Consider the following 19,233-nt stretch of genomic DNA (forward strand, 5'->3'; position numbering starts at 1 on the left):
CTGGAGAAAAAAAAAAAGAAAAAAAATAAAAGGCCTATACTCAAAGGAACAGCTGAATAAAATTGAGACATCTGCAGTAAAGTTTTCCCTTCTCCCTAGAATGTTTGAGATGAACTCAGTGTAACACTGCCTTCCAAGAAAAGACAGGGTGATCAATGCAGGAGCACATCAGGCTCCCTTGGACAGGCCAATCAATGCAAGAAAGAACCTTGCCCAGGGCCTTATGCAAATAGAAGCACGTCCTGCAACCCAGGGAGGGAACATGCGCAATAGATCAATGGCATCTGAAAAACCTTACAGCTATATCAGCCTCAGACAGTAAATATATAATGATGAATCCCTCACGTTCTAGCTGTGAACTCTTTAAACTGGGTTATTTTCAACAGCTGGTTTAAAAAAATCTGACGGGCTGTAGACAGCAATGGCAGAGAAGTGAAATACGATTACTGAGGATTAAATTAACAATTCCTTTTTTTTTTTTTAAGACTGAGAAAACATAATCTCTACTTCTAACACTTTGTAAAACGCTGGAAGTAACATGCCTGCTGGGGTAGGCACCGAGAGGGCTGAGGCTGGGGTTCTGTGTTGTTATTTTGGTATTTTGAGCTTTTTTCCTGAAATCTGCCACGTAAAGTACTTGGTGATGTAGGAAATAAATGAAAGTTTTAGCATTTGTAGGACTACAATACCAGAGACCTAATATCACAATCATCACTTTTTTGATTGAAATTTGTTCTGCCAAAGAATATTATACTTTTTATACCCTTGACTATTATACATTATGTTTTAAAGGAATTCAAGAAAACACTTAGGCTTTTAGGCAAAGCAACTGACATGTAACATTAAAACTTCAAAAGCACCTCTAAATTGTACTAAAACTTGGTATGGTGCACAAAGCAATATTCATGACCACAGGACCCTACAGGCTCACCAACTACTTGGTAACTACGTCAAAATTGCTAAAATAACATGTCTTCCCACAGAGACTTGTGGGGAATGATTTCCTAAACATTATTCATCATCTGTCCTGGAAAAGGGATGAGGAAAGAAAGGAGGATGACAATGGAACAAGCAAGAAAGCCTGCAAAAACTTGTCCTCTGAAGAAATTCTGCTTCTAAAGAACACTAGGATCTTCTAACTTCACAGCACAAAGGCATAATACTCCTGTCAGATGACTAGAGACACGCCAGGACAAAATAGGATCCACATATCGACAAGGAAATGAAATGCCTTGGCTTAATCAAGCTTGTATAAACCTCATGCATTTTGTATCCTAACACTGGGACTCCCTATTACATTTAATTTGCCCTGGAAAATGGAAAACAGAAAAATAACTAATTGAACTATTTATTTTTCATGTATTTATGAGAAAATACAACTCCAACACTTTGAAACTTTTCATTAAAATCTCAGTTCAGTTCTGCAGTGTTTAAAGCACATTTTTCTCAATGAATATGTGTGTAAAACCTACTTACATATTTTTACTTTATATCACATTAAAGCAAAGCCCTTAAATAGGATTATTTTAACATTTAAACACTGGTAGCCATGCCATTATTAATATTAAAATACCTCACAAATATACCGAAAGAGCTATGTAACACATCTTCACTAGATTAAAGAAAGGAAAGTTCTAAGATAAAATGCAAATTCCAGCTGCTTCTTACAGTGCCACAGTCTGAGAGCTCTCTTCACCAGATTCGGATTCCTTTTACTCCACCTGGATTTGCAGTGCCTAATATATTATTAACTTGTAGCTCCCCTGGTTGATCCACTAAACCGGGTCTTAAAGTCTTATAAAATCTCTACCATTCCACACAGAAGCCCTACATATACTTTTCACCATAATTAACATTTAAATTAACAGTAACACAATACACTTGTGTAGTCTTATTGGCATATGATCATGTCACAGAAGAAGTATGAATTAATAGTGAGACTTCCTTTATTTATTTTTTCCCCCACTAAAAACCCCTCAAACACAACAAAACCAGAATTTAAATATTTCAGATAAAATAAGCTAAATGCACCACAAGACCTGTCAGGGAGTAAAATGTTTGATTTTTCCACTTTCTTCATTGTGTAAGCAAATCCTAAACTCCCACTTTTCTTTATTATCGTTATATATACATTCAAAAAGAAACTGAATCCCTTTAGACTGTGATGATATCATAAGTTTTAAAATATTCAGTATTAAGCTGCACTCCAAACCAATCTCGAGAGATAAGGAACCACCTACAGAGTTAAACAAAATGCCAGGGTTTTCCATATTGCACCTGCTGGGGGAAAAAAACCCGACCTCAAACCAACAGTACTCATGTTGTCTGAACCTCCAGTCAGTCCAACACAGGTCCATTTATAGATGCAACAACCACATCTGCATAAAGTGTTCTTCTAAATATTTCATTTTCCTGTCCTGATGTACCATTGTCAGAAAAGCGGCATCTGCAGCAGATGAGGGACACTGACAAGCACTTGCTGGTGAGACCCTGAAACAGGTGGATTAAACGAAACGAAAATGGAGAAGTAAATTCATAGAATATTTTAAAAGATTAAGAAAGCAAAGTGTTCTTAAGATCAGCTGGGATGGGGTGAAGAGCTAGTAAATCTGTGCAGAAAAGCAGGAGATGAGGATGTTTTATTTATGTAGCAGGACCCAGAGGCAGGACAGCATGTGTACTAGCATCTTGTATATCAGCATCACATATACCCATACACGATGAGGGGGAATGGTTTTAACCTGACAGAGGGAAGACTGAGATGAGACCTTAGGCAGAAGTTCTTCCCTGTGAGGGTGCTGAGGTGCTGGCACAGGGTGCCCAGAGAAGCTGTGGCTGCCTGATCCCTGGCAGTGTTCAAGGCCAGGTTGGACGGGGCTTGGAGCAGCGTGGTCTAGTGGAAGGTGTCCCTGCCGATGGCAGGGTGTTAGAGGATGAGCTTCAAGGTCCCTTTCAACCCAAACTATTCTGTGATTCTGTGATCTGAGTAGTTAACTTTGGAAGGTCAAAAAAGACAGAAAATGGACTGAAATCAGAGGATTGGAGATAAGGCAACAGTGTGCAGTGTCAGGTACTTAGAGGTTCAGTATAGAAGTGTTTGGAAGAACTCTAATGAGTATGAGATAGTTCAGGCAGAAAACAGAGGTGCACATCTAGAGATGAAAACCTGTAACTTCTAGGAAGTTTGTGCAGCCAGTGAGAAAATTAGTAGGCAATAAACTACGGAAAACCGATTGTCCTGAGTCCTGGAGTTCAACTGTTGAGATCAACAGTGTACTCTACACATTTTAAGGAGATGGCTGGACGCAGACGTTTTCCCTTCAGCTTTGATAGGCTCTAGGGCTGAAGTTTATCCGCACAACTGAAAGGATGAGTGATGTGTTCTTTGAACACAATCCTGTGCTTTGGCTATTTTTTTCTTTCTCCTTTCAAAGCTAGAATTTGAAATGAAAAATAAACTGAGTGATAAGTATACTGTCTCACAGAATTCAAACCAGTTGAAACAATGCAGGAAAGAATACTAATACAAAGCAATTCATTGAGCCAGAAGGAAGTTTCTCGTCAGATATAGGGATAGATGCCAAATATGGTTTTATTTAACATCTTAATTAATGATCTGGAATTAATTAAATTTGCAGGTGATATTAAAGTGGAAGGAACTGCCAAGAGAAGTAAGGCATGAAAGAAATTCAAAACAAGCTTCCAAGATTCACAGGCCTGTAGCACAGAAGGGAGTATTTTGACAATCTAGTTTGTCATCCTGTGTAACAAGGGCCACAATGCAGCTAGGTCTAATTTGGAAGAATGTGAAATAATACTACTGGGGGGGAAGTCATCACTACATTCAGTGCCACTGGGGAAAGGGAAGCTGAGACCCCTAAAATACTCCAAGGGGTGCATGAACATTAGCAGGTATCAAATTCAAATAAACTTTTGCAAAAAAAAAGAAAAAAGATCTAGCACCGTTTTGGCTGTATTGAGCAGAATACTTATTGCACAGCTCAGCAAAAGTACTGAAGTTCACCTTGAGCTAATTATAGCAACTACTTAAAATATATGGAGTTCAATTCTCAGCATATTACCAGAGAAATGTTGACAAATAGTACTGAATTCAGACATACAAAGGAAAAAAAGAAGCCCTATATATATATATATATATACATATATATATATATTTGGGGCATCAAGAGGATGGAAGTACAAGAACAATTGCTAAAGATCAGAAAGTTCTTCATACTGAAATCTAAAAATAAATGTTCACCATGCAGTGCGTGGAACTTAAAACAGTGCAAAGAAATTACAAAAATACACCACCAGTGAGAGGATGCAACTCCAGAAAAGCCTCACAAAGAAATGCAGGAAGTGCTGCGCCTTCGACCTTCAAACTCCTTAGGATACACACATGTATTGCCAAGTAACTGGATCTCCAAGTAACACTAACTTTTACCTATCTCCAGTTCTTTGTTCATTTTATTATTAGCATTTCAACTTTGGTGTGAAACTACAAAATTAATATGAAGGGACCAATGAGATGCTAAGCGAGGATGGGTAGTGCTAGCAATTAGTACTCAGTGTATCATTTCCAGTCCATGAAACACTGCCCTTCTCCTGTTGGAAGAAGTGGGGAAGAGGCACTCAGACCACAAACTGAGCTGAGTGAAGCATGAGATACTACATTAGCAAATTATTAAGAGGAAGCAAAAAGTAATGAGGCTGAGCAAGCTATCTAGAACAAGGTAATGAGGAGGGATGAATATTCCAACCCTGAGCCTGTTCTGGAAGTGGCCAATGCTTGGGCTTTCATTGCAGCCACTCTCTTACCCAGTAGCAAGGCTGAGAGGGCGGGGGATGAAATAAGGAAGGGGATGCCTACTCCCCCTAATTTAAACTAAAACACTAAAGAATGAAAAAGGACATGCAGCTGTGGTACTCTTGAATTGCTTGGTAATAATCATCTCTCTGTCTCTTCCTGTTACATGATCCTTCCAGACTGCAGGCTCTTCAAGACAAGGAACTACTATGCGATTGCTATTGCAATGCAAATAGATAATAACGATAAATAGTAGCAAGTGAAATAATGATGACAACATACCCTTTGTCAGCTTATTTATTTAGGCTGACAGGGCCTAAAATGTTTATCTGCTCTGTGTTAAAATGGGCAGTATATGCATATAAATACACGTATGTGTACATACATATATATATGTATAATCATAGAATGGTTCCAACCCCTTGCCACGGTAGGGACACCTTCCACTAGACCAGGTTGCTCCAAGCCCCGTTCAACCTGGCCTTGAACACTGCTAGGGATGGGGCAGCCACAGCTTCTCTGTGCATCCTGTGTCAGGGTCTCACCACCCTCATAAGGAAGAACTTCTTCCTAAGATTTCATCGCAGTCTCCCCTCTGTCAGGTTAAAGCCATTACCTACACATACTTTTTGTATGTATGTATCAGTGAAAGCCAAATTAAATCAGTAAGTTGCTCCCAGTACAGCAGGCAGTGACATGTATTAAGATCTTCACTATTTTTTGCTCAATAAATCATCTAATTTCCTTACTGCTGCAACCCCTCACTGCAGGATCTGTGATCCCTGTTGCTTTCTACTGCAAGCTGGAGCTTATGTGTCTTGAAAAACATTAGCAGGAATGAATTCACTACTTCTGAAAACAAGTAAGGAGGGAAAAGAGTTATTTGCAAACACTGGTGCTTAGAGGTTTGACCTGGTTTTGGTTCAAACTCTACTTCTAGCAGCGTGAGCCTGGAGTCAGAGAGGGGCTGACTCCAGAAAAACTGATCCAAACTGGGCTCAATTGTTTGTGGCTAAACATACTAGCTTTCATAGGAACACAGACTGTTGGGTCTCCAAGGACCAGTGGTCCTAGCTTATGTAATCCTTGCCATTATGGTCATGTGCAGGTCATACTGGGTAGCAGCTTTGCCCTGGTCCTCCTGTTCCCAAACAGTCCTTTCTCATCCAATGGTAAGAAAGCTAATTCCACCCTAAATTTATTCATGACCAGGTTTAATCCATTTGTTCCTGTGCCAACACTGTTCTTTGGCTTACATGGCTCTCCCTCCCTGCTGTTTACTCTTTCAATGTATTTGCAGAGTGCTACCAATCCCTCTAAGCTTTGCTTCACCAGGCTGAACAAGCCATGCTTTTAAACTGCTTCTGTAGCAACTACAGAATAGATACCGATCCTTCTTTTTCCTCAATAGCTTCCAAAGTTAATATAAGAGCATCAGCAGATTACACAGGTCTTATTAAGACTCATAAGCCTAGAGGGTGTTGTGTACTGTTTCTACAGCTATATTGATTCTGATGCTCACAGCAGGTAGGACATCTCCATGTGGCACCACATCATATCTGAATATCCTTCCTCATGCCTAGTAAAATAGGCTCTCCATCACTCTGAGCCTACTGACATCTCTCTCCTGTATCTCTTCTGGACCTAGTTAATCTTCCCAAATATCTCAAATTGTCTCAGATTAATCTCACTAGCATGCTGGCTGGCATTTATATCTCCCTTCCTGGGATACAAAGAGCAAACAAATCACAGGACCTTGTTTGGCTCTTTAGTTATGTTATCGGGTCATTCACTTACAGGTATCAGCAGAGAAGTATATCTAAGGGCTTTTCCATCCCTGCTGTTCCCTGTTGGTGAGATCACTTGTCATGTACAAATGCAGATGACTAGCCAGGCAGCACTTAATTGTAATGAAGTTTGTATTATATCCTTTTATTTCTACTTCTAATACCAACAGTGACTTCACCACTTCATGCCAGGAGTCAGTTTCATTAGTGCATACTTACTTTGTGTGCCCATGTCAGTAACAGAAATAGTAAAATAAATCAGCCCCAAGGCAAGTGACCCTAGTCCTGTCCAACCCCTCCTACACAGCCTATTGCTGTTTCTCCATTAGCTCCTCTTGCCCATCCTCGTTTCTCATTTGACCTTTTCCAGATGAACAAGCATTTTTCCAAGAAGCACAATGAAGTACAGCTGAAATAAATAACCAAACGGAATTAAGACCCATTTTTACTTTTAGACTTATTTTTTCTGAGTGTCCCTACCCCAGTCAGACCTGACTCGAGGAGATGCTAGTGTAAGTATGCAATGCAGAACAAGGTGAAACCCAAAGCAGGTACAGTTGGGTGAGATTTGTCCAAAGACTGGACATATAACCAAGTCCCCATAAAACTGCAAGACTGCATCCTTTACTGGCTTCCCAAGTGACATTCAGCATTTAAATAATGTCCTCTGTCCTGGGTTCAGCAGTAGCAGTCATTTTTCCTCCTTTTAGATTTTTTTTTTTAATAGTTTAATGCTCACAAACCCTTGAAGCACAGTGATACTTTGCTTTGATCCTTCACAGTATGGATCTTGGTCTCTGAATTGTTTTGCTTTTCAGCTTTCTACTTCCAGCTCTCTTTTCATACAACCATCACAGATCTTGTTTTATTTCTGCTACACATCAGTAGATATATTTTGATTTAATACGTCAGCCAGTGGAATTAAAAGTTGCATCTCCCCTGTACCCGCTCTATGCTCATCACTTCTTGAGCCAAACTAAATATAAAAAAGAACTAGACAGATATATTTATATAACTATATATAAATAAAAACCCAAATATAAAACCCCATTCAATCTGAAATTTTGGGAAATTAAATTAACGAAAAGCTAATGACAGGTTCAAAGCCCAGTCATTAAGGCTCTTAAATTGCTTTTTGCTTGTGCCAGAACACTGATGCAGCCTCAGAGACTCCCAGGTAGCTCAGCAGGTGTCTGTTCATCATTGTTATTATTATGGCACCTATCAGCATTAGCCAGGGTCAGGTCCTCTCTGTACCCGGACAATACAACAAAATGAAGTGGCAGTGTATTGCAGAGCATATCTCAAAATGACGGACCTGAAATTATTTCAAATGGACAAAATTGGCTGATTTTGATGGACTTAGGACGCTACAGTGGATACACTAATTTGAACAGAGTGTTTTAAGGGCTCTCATTTTAACAAAGCTGCCTAAAAATGCACACACACAGGCATGCTTTTATCTACACCTTTGTGCAAATTGTCAACATATACATCCAACATTTTAGCCAAAGAAGACCATAATGAATAGTTTCTCATCTGCTCAAAGACAATGAACCTACTTTCCTTCTCCTAATTTAATTATATTACACTCCCCAGTGCACTTTGTATTTTTATAGCAGTGTGAATGCTGTAAGCTGGAGATACCACTACTGATTCTCACAATTTTCTCACAATTCTCATGTTATTTGTTGTTTTTTCTTTTTTAAAAAGATATTATTTAACTAAAATTAAAAAAAAAAAAGCTGCACTTCCGGTTTGTAAGGTGCTGAGGAAACCCTTGAAAACACAAAACCTGAGGTCTCACAAATATAGGAGGCAAGCAGGAGAAATCCTGACAAAATCTCAGGGTACTGAATACCTAATTGACAATTTTGAAAGCCTAGATTTGACAATTCTTCTCATGATATTGAAATGAGTGGTTGTCATGTGTTTTCTACAATGATGGACACAGCTAGTTTTATATGTCACCCAGCATCTTAGGACCACCCTTTCCATCCCCTCTATATGCAGCCAGGCCCAGCCCTCAGGTAGGCACAGGGACATACAGTATCTTTTCTCCTGCATGGGTGTTTCATGCAGGCAATTCTTAGAGCAAAATAATTGTAAACCCACAAAGTTTGGCAGAAAAACCTCAAAGGAGGCGTTGTACCAGAAACTTATTTTCTGTAAACTAAATATAAAATTGACTCCAGTCAACTTGAAATTCTCACTTTCTGTTAAATTTCATAAAATTATTATGAGCTAAGAGTTGGGAAAGTTCCACAATTTGCCATCAACTACAGCAAGCTGCTTCTGAAAATAAATCTGCGACTACACCGTGTAAGGGATAACAGAAGTAAGAAGCTGAGATGTGTTCATGAATCATGGCTTCAGCTTTTCCAAATCGGTAATTAGCAGAACTCAGTGACCCAACAACTATTTTTAGTGCTGTGTATTCACAAAGTAATTTAGGTATGAATATTATTAGATGAACATTTAATTTCAAACCTCAATTACACAAAGTTTCAATTACTAAATATTAAGATACATTTTAGCATATGGTTTATGATTAATATTTATAGTCCAAGCTATAAACAGTACAACTAATTACATTTATTGGTGGAACTTTACTCCACACACATGTTCAATCACTTTCAATTATTCCCCTAGTAATCTATGACCCAGCAAGGTACAGAAATTGTGTGCCTACATTGCAGTAACTGGGTAAACAGTTTCTGTGCATTCAAGCATGATATTACAGACCTGCTTTTCTTAACATCTCACAATGGCAGACATGCAAAAGTGTAGAATAAAAAGCTGCAAAGACCAATAAAAATGTTAGATGCTATAGCATGTATTTGAAAACTGAGCTAAGTTTTACTGGTTGGTTTAATGAAGGACTTCCAAACCGTAGCCTGATTTTTATGGTGAGATGGAATTTGGAATGAAGACCAGGTTTGGCAACCAAAGGTTTGTAAACAAAATTTCTCCTCCTTTTACACAAATTTTACATGTGATGGTACAAATAACCACAGTCAAGTCTGCTTAATATCGGGTTTCTCTGGGTTTCTCTGCTTTGCGCCAGGGCATCAGGTTTTCACAGAGAGCTCCACACTCTGACAAGGTGATGAGCTGCGAATCTCTGTGATCCAGGTGACTGCAAAGGATCATGACAGACCTTGCAGCAAGGCAAATTTAGAAGATATTCATTGAAAAAGCAAACGATTTTTTACTTTTTTGCTTGTTTTCTCTTTCCCTGTAGGCACAATAAAATGCAAAGGGACTAAGCAGAAACATTCACTCTAAATTAAACCCATATGCTCCAAGCTGCTTTCCTGTAAGACACACAGATGCATAAGGAGCGGTTGTGCAACAGGTCTCCATTACGACTGTAACCTACAATTTTATGAATCAGTTGACCCAAAATTCTTGCATAGCAGGTATAGAGGTGGTACAGTAGCTACATGGCATAGCTGCTCTATCACCTTCATCATCTCCCCCACACAAAGCAGGAAAGAAAGTGAAGTGATTGAATATGTATTTGTCATAAGACAGTAATTGGCCATCAGCTGCTTCTTTTATCTTTTTCAGCTCTTTGCAACTGCTAAGTGCCATATGGATATAAAGTTGAAGCGAAAGGAGATCATAACAAAATAAAATATTAAAAAATAGTACTGCAATAAAATAGCTTAGGGTTTATTTCAATGATACCTGCTACAGTGTATGTAATGTTTCATCACACTGCTTTCAGTGGAGAGATCAGATATCAAACCATCTCTACAAAAAACAGGTGCTAACATCCTTTGATTTTTATTTTTTTATTTTAAAAAACAATTGGGCTACATTAAATATACTTTTCAGGTCTGGTTTTGCATGGCAGATACGTCATGTGCCAATGGTTACATATTATATTCTTCCTCTCAGGCATGCATCTCCTGCAGAGACAGCAGACTACAGAAGCTGACCCTTACTGAGACAATCTTGTCTCTCTGACAAAGCTCCTTTTTAACTTCTTATTTACTGGTTGCTTCCTGTGATGGATAAAAACTTTAGCTCAGCTTGTGATAATTTCACAGGCCCTGAGCACCCTGACCCTAGAAGCCCCAAGGTCAAAAGTCAAGTCTTGTTCTGAAACATCTGTGTGCTTCATATTAAAGTAGAACAAAAGTGAAGGAATATCCACCAGTGTGACAAGAGAAACAGGCAAAATGGGAATGACACGTTGGTCATCTGTTACCCATGCCACCTCAAGCCATTGACTGAAATGTGATGGAAAAACTCTCCAAGCCTCCTTTGAATAAGTACTTTGTTTAGGAAATACTGAGAAAAGCCTCCAATTGATTTTTATTCCTGCCCTGTGCTAAGCATATGTATCTGCAGGCATCCAGCAACCTAAGAAATGTGTTTTTACGAAACCAACAGAAATTCTGCTAACGCTTCACTTTGGACAGACAAGGCACACCACAATAACCTGGACTGAAACACACAGGGCAGCTGAAAATCACAGCTGAGGAAAACCAAGACAGAGGAGATGCTCCCTGCCCTTCACTGCATCCAAGGAGCAACAGGCACCTGCAAATGTAACCCACTTCTTGCCCAAAGTTGTGGTTATAGAAGGAATTATTCATCTTCACTAATTTGTCTCTTGAAAATTTAGTTTTGAGACTATTTATTGACCTGATAATAAATTACTGTGGAAAATGATCAGCTGAACTGTTCTCAAGTCTCAAATCTGTGCATGTCATACGTATTTTAAAAATACTGTTCTGGAAGCAGAAGAAAAATCAAAATTGCCTTAATTTCTACGAATGAAAAAGTCTAACAAAAATCTTCAGTTCTAAAAATAATACAAGTGGTCCTGCTTTGGATTCTTCTTGCTACTTAGAGCAGCACATGATAAAAACCAAAGTACTCATGAATGCTTTTTCTTAACTAAGGCATTCATCTTACATTCAGGAAAGAACTACATTACTGACTTTCAGTTACACTAAACTAATGTGTTACAGACAAAAGATGAACATACACACCTGCTGCTTCCTGTGTCTATAAAATCAATGGCAATGTTCTGCAATTTATGTTTCCACAATTAACAGGACTTTTTTTTTTTTTTTTTTCCAGTTTACTTCAATAAAACTGGAAAATAAAATAAACTGGAAACTAAACTAAACTAAAGAAAATAAAATGCCGGTGTAACACCCTGGTTACACCAGCATTTCACAGTTAAGTGAGGAGACTACAACTGCACTCCAAGAATGGCATACAGGTTCAACAGGCAACTCTGAATACTATATGGGGTCAACACATATGCCTATAGAGAAAAGGTTGAAAGACTAACAAATTGGATGTTCAGCAGTCCCAGCATCAGGGATAGGACAGCTTCACACCAAGCAGAGTCCTCCCCAACCTACATCACTGCAGGGTTTATCCAAGCCTAATAAATGGCTAAAAAAGTCTTCCCAGCAACTTCTACAGACATTTGTGGAAAAACTACAAAATTGGGTAAAACTCCCAAGTTTCCACTCATGTTCAATCCACATGCAAAAAGGTGCATTTGTCAATGTGACTTTACTTTAAAACTGTCCTTGTATATTCTTTACCTCCAGTCTTTCTGCCCTGGAGCAGAAACTCATTGAGTGCCACCTTTTGGCACCCAGCCTGGACAAGGAGGATCCAATGCATTTTGTTTTCCTTTTGTCTTTCAGGTTCATGAACACTTGGGACCTTATTGTCTAACCCAAAACCAGAGAAAAATGCAGTGGCCTTCCAGATGCAAAGAAATCCTCACAGATCTGCAGCTGACCATTGGTTCAGAATTGTTCCTAAGCAGCTGCTTTCAAGATGGTAATCACAAAGAATTTAGGAAATCTATGAAAGACTTCAGGAAAGAAGGCAATGGAGAAGTCACACTTACCAACTCGACAAAGGCAAGTCCACCGTAACTGTGAGCAACAAAAAACACGTTCTCTGCAGCTGACTGGGAAATGAAATGATCCCAAACATAAATTGCATGTTCTTCGGGAGATCCATTATCCTGCAGAAAGAAATTATGTTTCCAAAAATTACCTTTAAAAAACTGGCAATTCTGCCTAAAAGCAATGTGTTTCTATATGTTAAAATGTTTCGTTAAAATAAACCTCAAATGAATATACTCCCGTGTCAAAAAAAGAACAGATTAATTTGTCTAAATAGAAGAAATTTAAGATTGTAAATTAAAGGCAGTAAAATTGTTGTTTTATTGCGCCTTATTTTAATAAATACAAGAAAAATTATGCATCTGAAAAATTTTGTCTAAATACCATGATGGCAATTCAGCTAAACAGAGGCATTCAAAGAAATTACGAGCCACTGCTCTGATTTTCATTCTTTTGACAACTCTTTGCCAACTGTTCACTGATGGTTTGTTAAAAGTAGTTAGCGTTGGTCTTATAAAGCAAATAAAAGCAAGTAGGAACAATATAAATATAATTTCAGTCTTTAGATTTTTTTCATATAATGGGCGAATAGAAATCTGCCAAACATGAAAATTATGGTGTATGCATCTTTCAAATGCTACTTTTTGCAACTGCAGTCTACAAGGCATAGCACAGATAAAACACCTCTTGACTGCCTACACATTAGCCATTATTTTTGAGTCTCTGGCAGTTACAGGTTTGCTTCTTCCTACTACTGAACAAGCATTTGCGAGTGCCAGTCAACCTAACAGTCACTGAAGGTGCTGCAGTGATTTGTACTGATTTTGGTGTACACTTCTCAAACACAGGGGTTGTGCACTCCCAACTGTAGCTTAGAGGCTCTCAGAAAGCCCAGTACCCCTGGATATTTTGCTTATTTCTCAGGTTGTCCATGTCATAACTACAAATCTGTCTAGTTTCAGGTGACAAGAATAAGACGGTCTGCTAGGTCCTCTGCCCCACCAGGATTTCACACCTCCAGCACAATACTGCAGGCACTTTCCAGGCTCTTCTGTGCCACAGAGAGCTGATCAGTCAAGGTCATGTTTTCTAAGATTTGCATCCCTTTTCCTGCTCAACCAACAACTTCACACCCCTAGGTGACTCAGGTGCAGACCACAAAAGCCTTATTTCCTTGGGGAAAGTGAAGCTCAAACCAGCAAAAGCCACTGGCAATCAGAAAATGCTAATTACACAGTGTGAATTACTGTAACTCTACCAAGAACGTTTAAGTGATTTAGGTCTTAGTTCCATCTTGCAACTCCGTTTTGGGAATTTAAGCTCCTACGAGTGTCTAAAATCAATGGGAAGACAGACAACAAAATAATGTGGTGGATTTATGCTATTACTTCAATTGTCATGCCCAGTTTAAAACTGAGATGGCTACAAATCCTCATGGATCTGGACTCAAAGCTTTTAAAACAATTATGTGGTTTTATATCTTTTCTCTCTAAGGTACCAGCGATTAAAACATATTTATCAAATTTGCCAAAAAGCACTGAAGGTATTCTTCTTAATTGTGGGCAGATTCTGCTCTTGACTGGACTATGACAAAACATAAGTTCAGCTAACTATGTACCAAATTATTGTAAACCACCTCAACATGAGACAAGGCTTATTTTCTTTCAATCCTGTTCTAAAATTTGATTGTAGACATAGGTAAGGGAGGTGAGGAGAGAGGAAATTTTTTAAAAAGGAATTTCATAAAGAAAATACGATTGATAGTCCAGTTATTAAGGTAAAACTGAAGGGTGACTTGAACTGGAGTTTCCTACTGAAAGGTGATGTACTTTAATTACGATAAGTATGGAAAAGGCACATAAAAGCACTGGCAGAATTTTTAAATGACTAGTCTACCTATAAGATTTAGTTAAATATGCAAGTGATACTTGTTTTTAAATAATAGTGTTACCATTAATTCTCTTTACAGCAATTTTTTGTATAGGTTTAACACTCTGACAAAAAGCAGAGCTTGTTTCTAGTTAATATTGCTTTTTTGGGTATTTTGTATTTATTATTCCAGTTGCTGCTGGGAAAAGCACACAATTACAGGGTTTCCACAAGACTAAGACAGCAGCAAGAACAAACCAGAAACTCAGCCCCAAAAAGCTTCCACCAATTAAAGCATAACCAGTAGTCTAGTAAAACAAATCATTAATTGCACAGTTTTACAGTCCAGGACAAAGACTCAATAGGATTCTATAAAAGCAAGAAGAAATAAGCTAGAATGAGTTAGGTATAGTCTGTAACTACAGCTTCCTTTGTTCCTTGTGAAGAAAAGCCACAAAATGTCAGGATAAACTGTGTTGCTGTACGTACTCTGCAAAACCCTAAACAAGGTGAGAAACACCCATATGTGTGAGAAGGAGGTTGGAGGAGTCGTGTATGTTTAGATGAAAAGGTCTTTCCTCAGAGCATCTGCTTACTTTCTCCCTCGTAACAAGCTCATATTTTAAACAACTCAGAACAGAGAATAAACCAGCCCTGCGTCTGTACAAGAAACATCTGGCTGCGGGAGTGGGCACTGCTGACTGCAGAGCACAGCTGGTCTCCTTAGGACTTTGAATTGTGCTGGGTCCATGAGGATTAACCTCCTCTGCCTGGCCTGGGTTAAATTATGAGGCAGGATGCTGCAGTTTAAGTATGAGAGGTGACAATTTCAGAGAGCTCTTGCTTTGCTTCTCTTCACTGCAGATTAATAGAATGCACTTATATACCACTTTGCTGAGTTACTTGATAAAAGCAGAGGCCCCTTGGTCATGCTTTACATAATCATCTATATGGCTGTACAGAAAGGAATGGAGAAATCATGGTATGTACTGAAGAAGGCAGCTGAGGCTGAATGCATTCTCATTTATAAAACAGATTGAGATGGAAAAGTGCTGGGAAAGCTGAACCTTAAATTTCCAGCTGCTGAGAGTTGGTCATCTGTAATCAGTAATTCTATGTCTAAATAAGTGTCTGATTCTGTGGAAGTGTGCATGTCATTCCTGCGGGTCTCCACCCTTTGAAAATCTCCTCTTCCCACCCCTCCAATATATAACTAGAAATAAAAACAAAATTAAGAACCATGTTACATGAAAAGGCATCCCTCCGCGTGATGCTTAACCAATGCAAAGTAACCCCAAACCAGGCACTTGTTGATTGCTGCAGATCACGTACCTCCTGACTGGAGTCCTGCACTCCAGCTCTGTGGTGCCTGGGTGGGGAATGGAGAGGACGCTTCGAGCACGGGAGTTACAACCTCCACCTGCACTCCTGTCATGTACAATCTTACGTGCTTCTGTTTTTAACAGAACACCAAGATTTACCCTTTAATTCACTAACACATGAAGAGATGTCTTTTCCTAATAACTACCATATTTTAGTTCTTTTCACCCATAAAATAGAATGAATAATACGTCAGTTACCAGCCGTGACTACCAATGCTACGGAAATTATCAGGCATTTAACACCTGTCATACTGGCATGCAGCAAATCCCACTAAAGATTGCCTTGGAGATAAAGGTGGTTAAAATCATTTAACACAAGTATTGCTGACGAATTTTACATTGCTGGTGTTATAGTTATTCCTCTTCCTGAATGGCAGAGGAGGCATGCATTCCTGGATCCTGCTAAAAAAGGAGCATCTGTAAAAGTAATATAGAATATTACTACATAAGCACTATATAAGAATATAAGTACCAAGATATTACGTTCTGATTTAGTTAATGACAGGTGAGTTGGGCTAATCAAAAAGATGCTCTAGTCACATGGACATATTCCTTTGGAATGAGAAACAATCACCAAGCACTTGCAAATACAATGAAATTTTATTATTTCATGTGCAGAAATACAGATGAGTATTCACAAATACTGGTTTAAGAACAGATTCCTTTTTTCTAGTGATAAAAGGCTTTTTTATTCCTGTCAATATGTTTTAAACACTATCTCTTAACCATGTATAAAGAATCCACACTTTTAAAACCGAAGTACAATTGCTCAGAAAATGATCATAAATGGTTAATATGGACCTTTTCAGTATCAAAAGCTTAATCAAACAGTTTAATAGTATAGTCTGTGAAAACAGTATGAGAAGGATTAATAAATTCATGTTTCTCATATATATGAAGCCATTTAAGATGCTAGGGCTTAAGCCTTTCCTACAGCTGTTTGAAGCAGCATCTTGTGGTAGCGAAGAGGTTGCTGTTTGCCTATCTGCATGGCCTCAACTCAAGTCCTAGCAAGGGTTAGGGACATCCTGGGCTGCTCCAGCCAAGACCAGCTGGCCCCGGTTTTGTGAGGACCTTAGACCATGAATTGCAGTTCATGACTATGTTGTTTCGAGGTCTATGTATTTGCATAATTGTATATAATGTCCATGTAGCTGTATAATTTGCATAATTGTAGCTATAAAATTCTGCTCCTCATTTTGTTTCAAAAAGTGTGCTTTGAGAAAGCTGTCTTACAGATACAAAAATACCTCTGCAATAGTTTTTAAGTCCCTGAAAAAACAAAATGATTTTGGGTAAATTCTTGGGCCATCCTTTGTGCAAAAAAGTGGAGAAAGAGACCACAGATTTTGGTCTGCCATTTTTTCCAGTATTGCTGGTGCTAAGAGTTGAAAGATATGCAACATTTTAATGGCTGGAACCATTAGGAATAGGCAGATAAGCAGCATGCACACAGTGAATACGGTATTATGTTCTGTTGCATTCAAAAAACCAGGTTGAATTTACTAATGTAATATCACAGTCATTAATTGTTAAATACCAAGCTGAAGTGATGCAGCAACCGAAGCCTTATCACCTACGCCAGATTCTAACACCTAGACATTGCAAGGTCTGCAGTTATGATGGACTACCTGAGTTGATAACACATGGAATTATCTAAACAACATTTGCATATTTGTGCAATTATTTCCTAAGGTTAATTAGCTTCTGCAAAGCAGCTTGCCCTTTGAGACTGCTTACTGTGAGAGATTCACATATTTCCTGTTTCAATGCCAAATTTTACTCTTATTTTCTTTTTATTTTTTTTTTATTATTTTTTATTTTTTTTTAAGAAATAACCTGTTGCTGGAAAGTTACAGACGAGGCAAGAGCTGGAAGCCTTGAACCACTTCACTGAGGCAGAGCAACTCAGATCTCAGCTTAAACTTCTAACTCATCAAAACTCAAAAAAATCAAATCAGGAAAATCAAATTAGTTTTAAGCTCCGGTGACAGCTCTCGCCTTTTACTTTGCTTTTTTAAATCAAGGAGTTGGAATCACATTTTTTCTTTGCGACAAGTGAAAAGTGAAATGCATACAAATAGGGAAATATGCCACACAACTGAATAGCTTTTTAACAATTTACTTGAAGGTGGTTTCTATAATTACCACTTATCACAGCAAAACAATTTCTCCTTCTAGCTTGATGAGCTACTGTAAACAAGTATGCTACATGTGTTAAATACAGGAGAACAGAACTGCACACTAGCTGGGAGGCAGAGAAATGGAGAAGGCACAGGTCTCCCATCTGCAGACCTTCCCTGGAGACGTTAAATCCTCCCTCAACCTTTCCAAAAAATCATCAAATTAAAATTGATACATAACAATATAAAAATATAACCTAGTAGTAGCAGTCTGTCACCAAAAAAAATCCATAGTGTTTTCAGTGGCAACTGGCTAACACTGGTATCTTCTGTGCAATAAAGGATATATTTTTCTGTACAGAAAATTCTGCTTTATTAAAAGAAAATCGTATGTTTGAAGGTCTGAAATGAACAGCGAATGGATACAGCTTGTTTCCTGTTGGTATGAAGTTCTTCATTATCACAACCTGACTTAAGCCAGCATCACATTTTGCAGCACTTTTAGGTAATGGACTCAGTAAAAATTAAATGGATTTCACTGGAAACTTTTTAGAAAGCAACACTTTCAAAAGCAAGTTAACATATGTATGTATGTGTATATAGAAACCAGAAGGCATGCTGAAGACAAATGGGGAAGATTTTAATTCATGCTCCTGCCATAGCATGATTTGTGTTGCTCTGGCCTAATTAGGTACCCAGTAAGTCAGGAGGAACTCTGCCACCTGCTTTAATACCAGAGTAGCTCAAAACAGCCCTTCAGTCCTTTGGAGAACCCAACAGCCCAGCGATTGGCACTTGGGCTTTGCCACTACAGCACTGGTGTCATCCTCACGTCCTTCCATCACTGCACCCCCTTCACATTTCCTCATTTCACAACCCTTTTCCAACAGCTGCCTTCTCTCCCCCTCCCCACAAGAGCATCACCCACTGCATTTTCCTCACTCCTTTTGCAAGTATTTGAGACAAAAACTGTGTCAATATGGTGGGACATAATGAGACCGCATGATGGCTTATTATCACCAGAGCAGCTTCAAAACCTCAGTGCAGGTCAATGTCCAAGATGCTCTGAAGGCAAAAAAGCTGTAACAGAACCCAAAAAACCCGGCCAGAACGTGATTTCTTTTTTTTTTTCCTCCTAAAGACAGCAACTATGGTACTATAACCAGAGAGGAGGAGAAAAGTAAGGCAAAGTAGAAACAGGAAGGGCATGGAAGCAAAGATCTCGTCTTAATATTTTTCTGCAGCACGAGTAGCTGAGAACAAGACTTCAAATTGTCTAGCTTAGGCCATTTAACAAGATTTGATCTTTAATGGATAAATTCCAGTGTATTAGGAAGCACCCCACCTACCTTAAGTTCGTATTTACCA

At 38.6% G+C, this 19,233-nt stretch overlaps 1 protein-coding gene across 3 annotated transcripts in view; it reads right to left on the reverse strand.

The window, feature by feature from the left end:
* Nucleotides 1-19,233, reverse strand: part of ARB2A (ARB2 cotranscriptional regulator A) — a 271,521-nt gene that overhangs the window by 108,933 nt on the left and 143,355 nt on the right. For all 3 annotated transcript variants that reach the window (XM_080636890.1, XM_080636891.1, XM_080636889.1), the window contains one exon: nt 12,491-12,610. In XM_080636890.1, coding sequence (XP_080493016.1) covers nt 12,491-12,610 — 120 coding nt within the window. The remainder of the gene's footprint in view (nt 1-12,490; nt 12,611-19,233) is intronic.

Source organism: Psittacula echo (genome assembly GCF_963264785.1).
Source record: "Psittacula echo genome assembly, chromosome: Z".
NCBI classification, from domain to species: Eukaryota; Metazoa; Chordata; class Aves; order Psittaciformes; family Psittacidae; genus Psittacula; species Psittacula echo.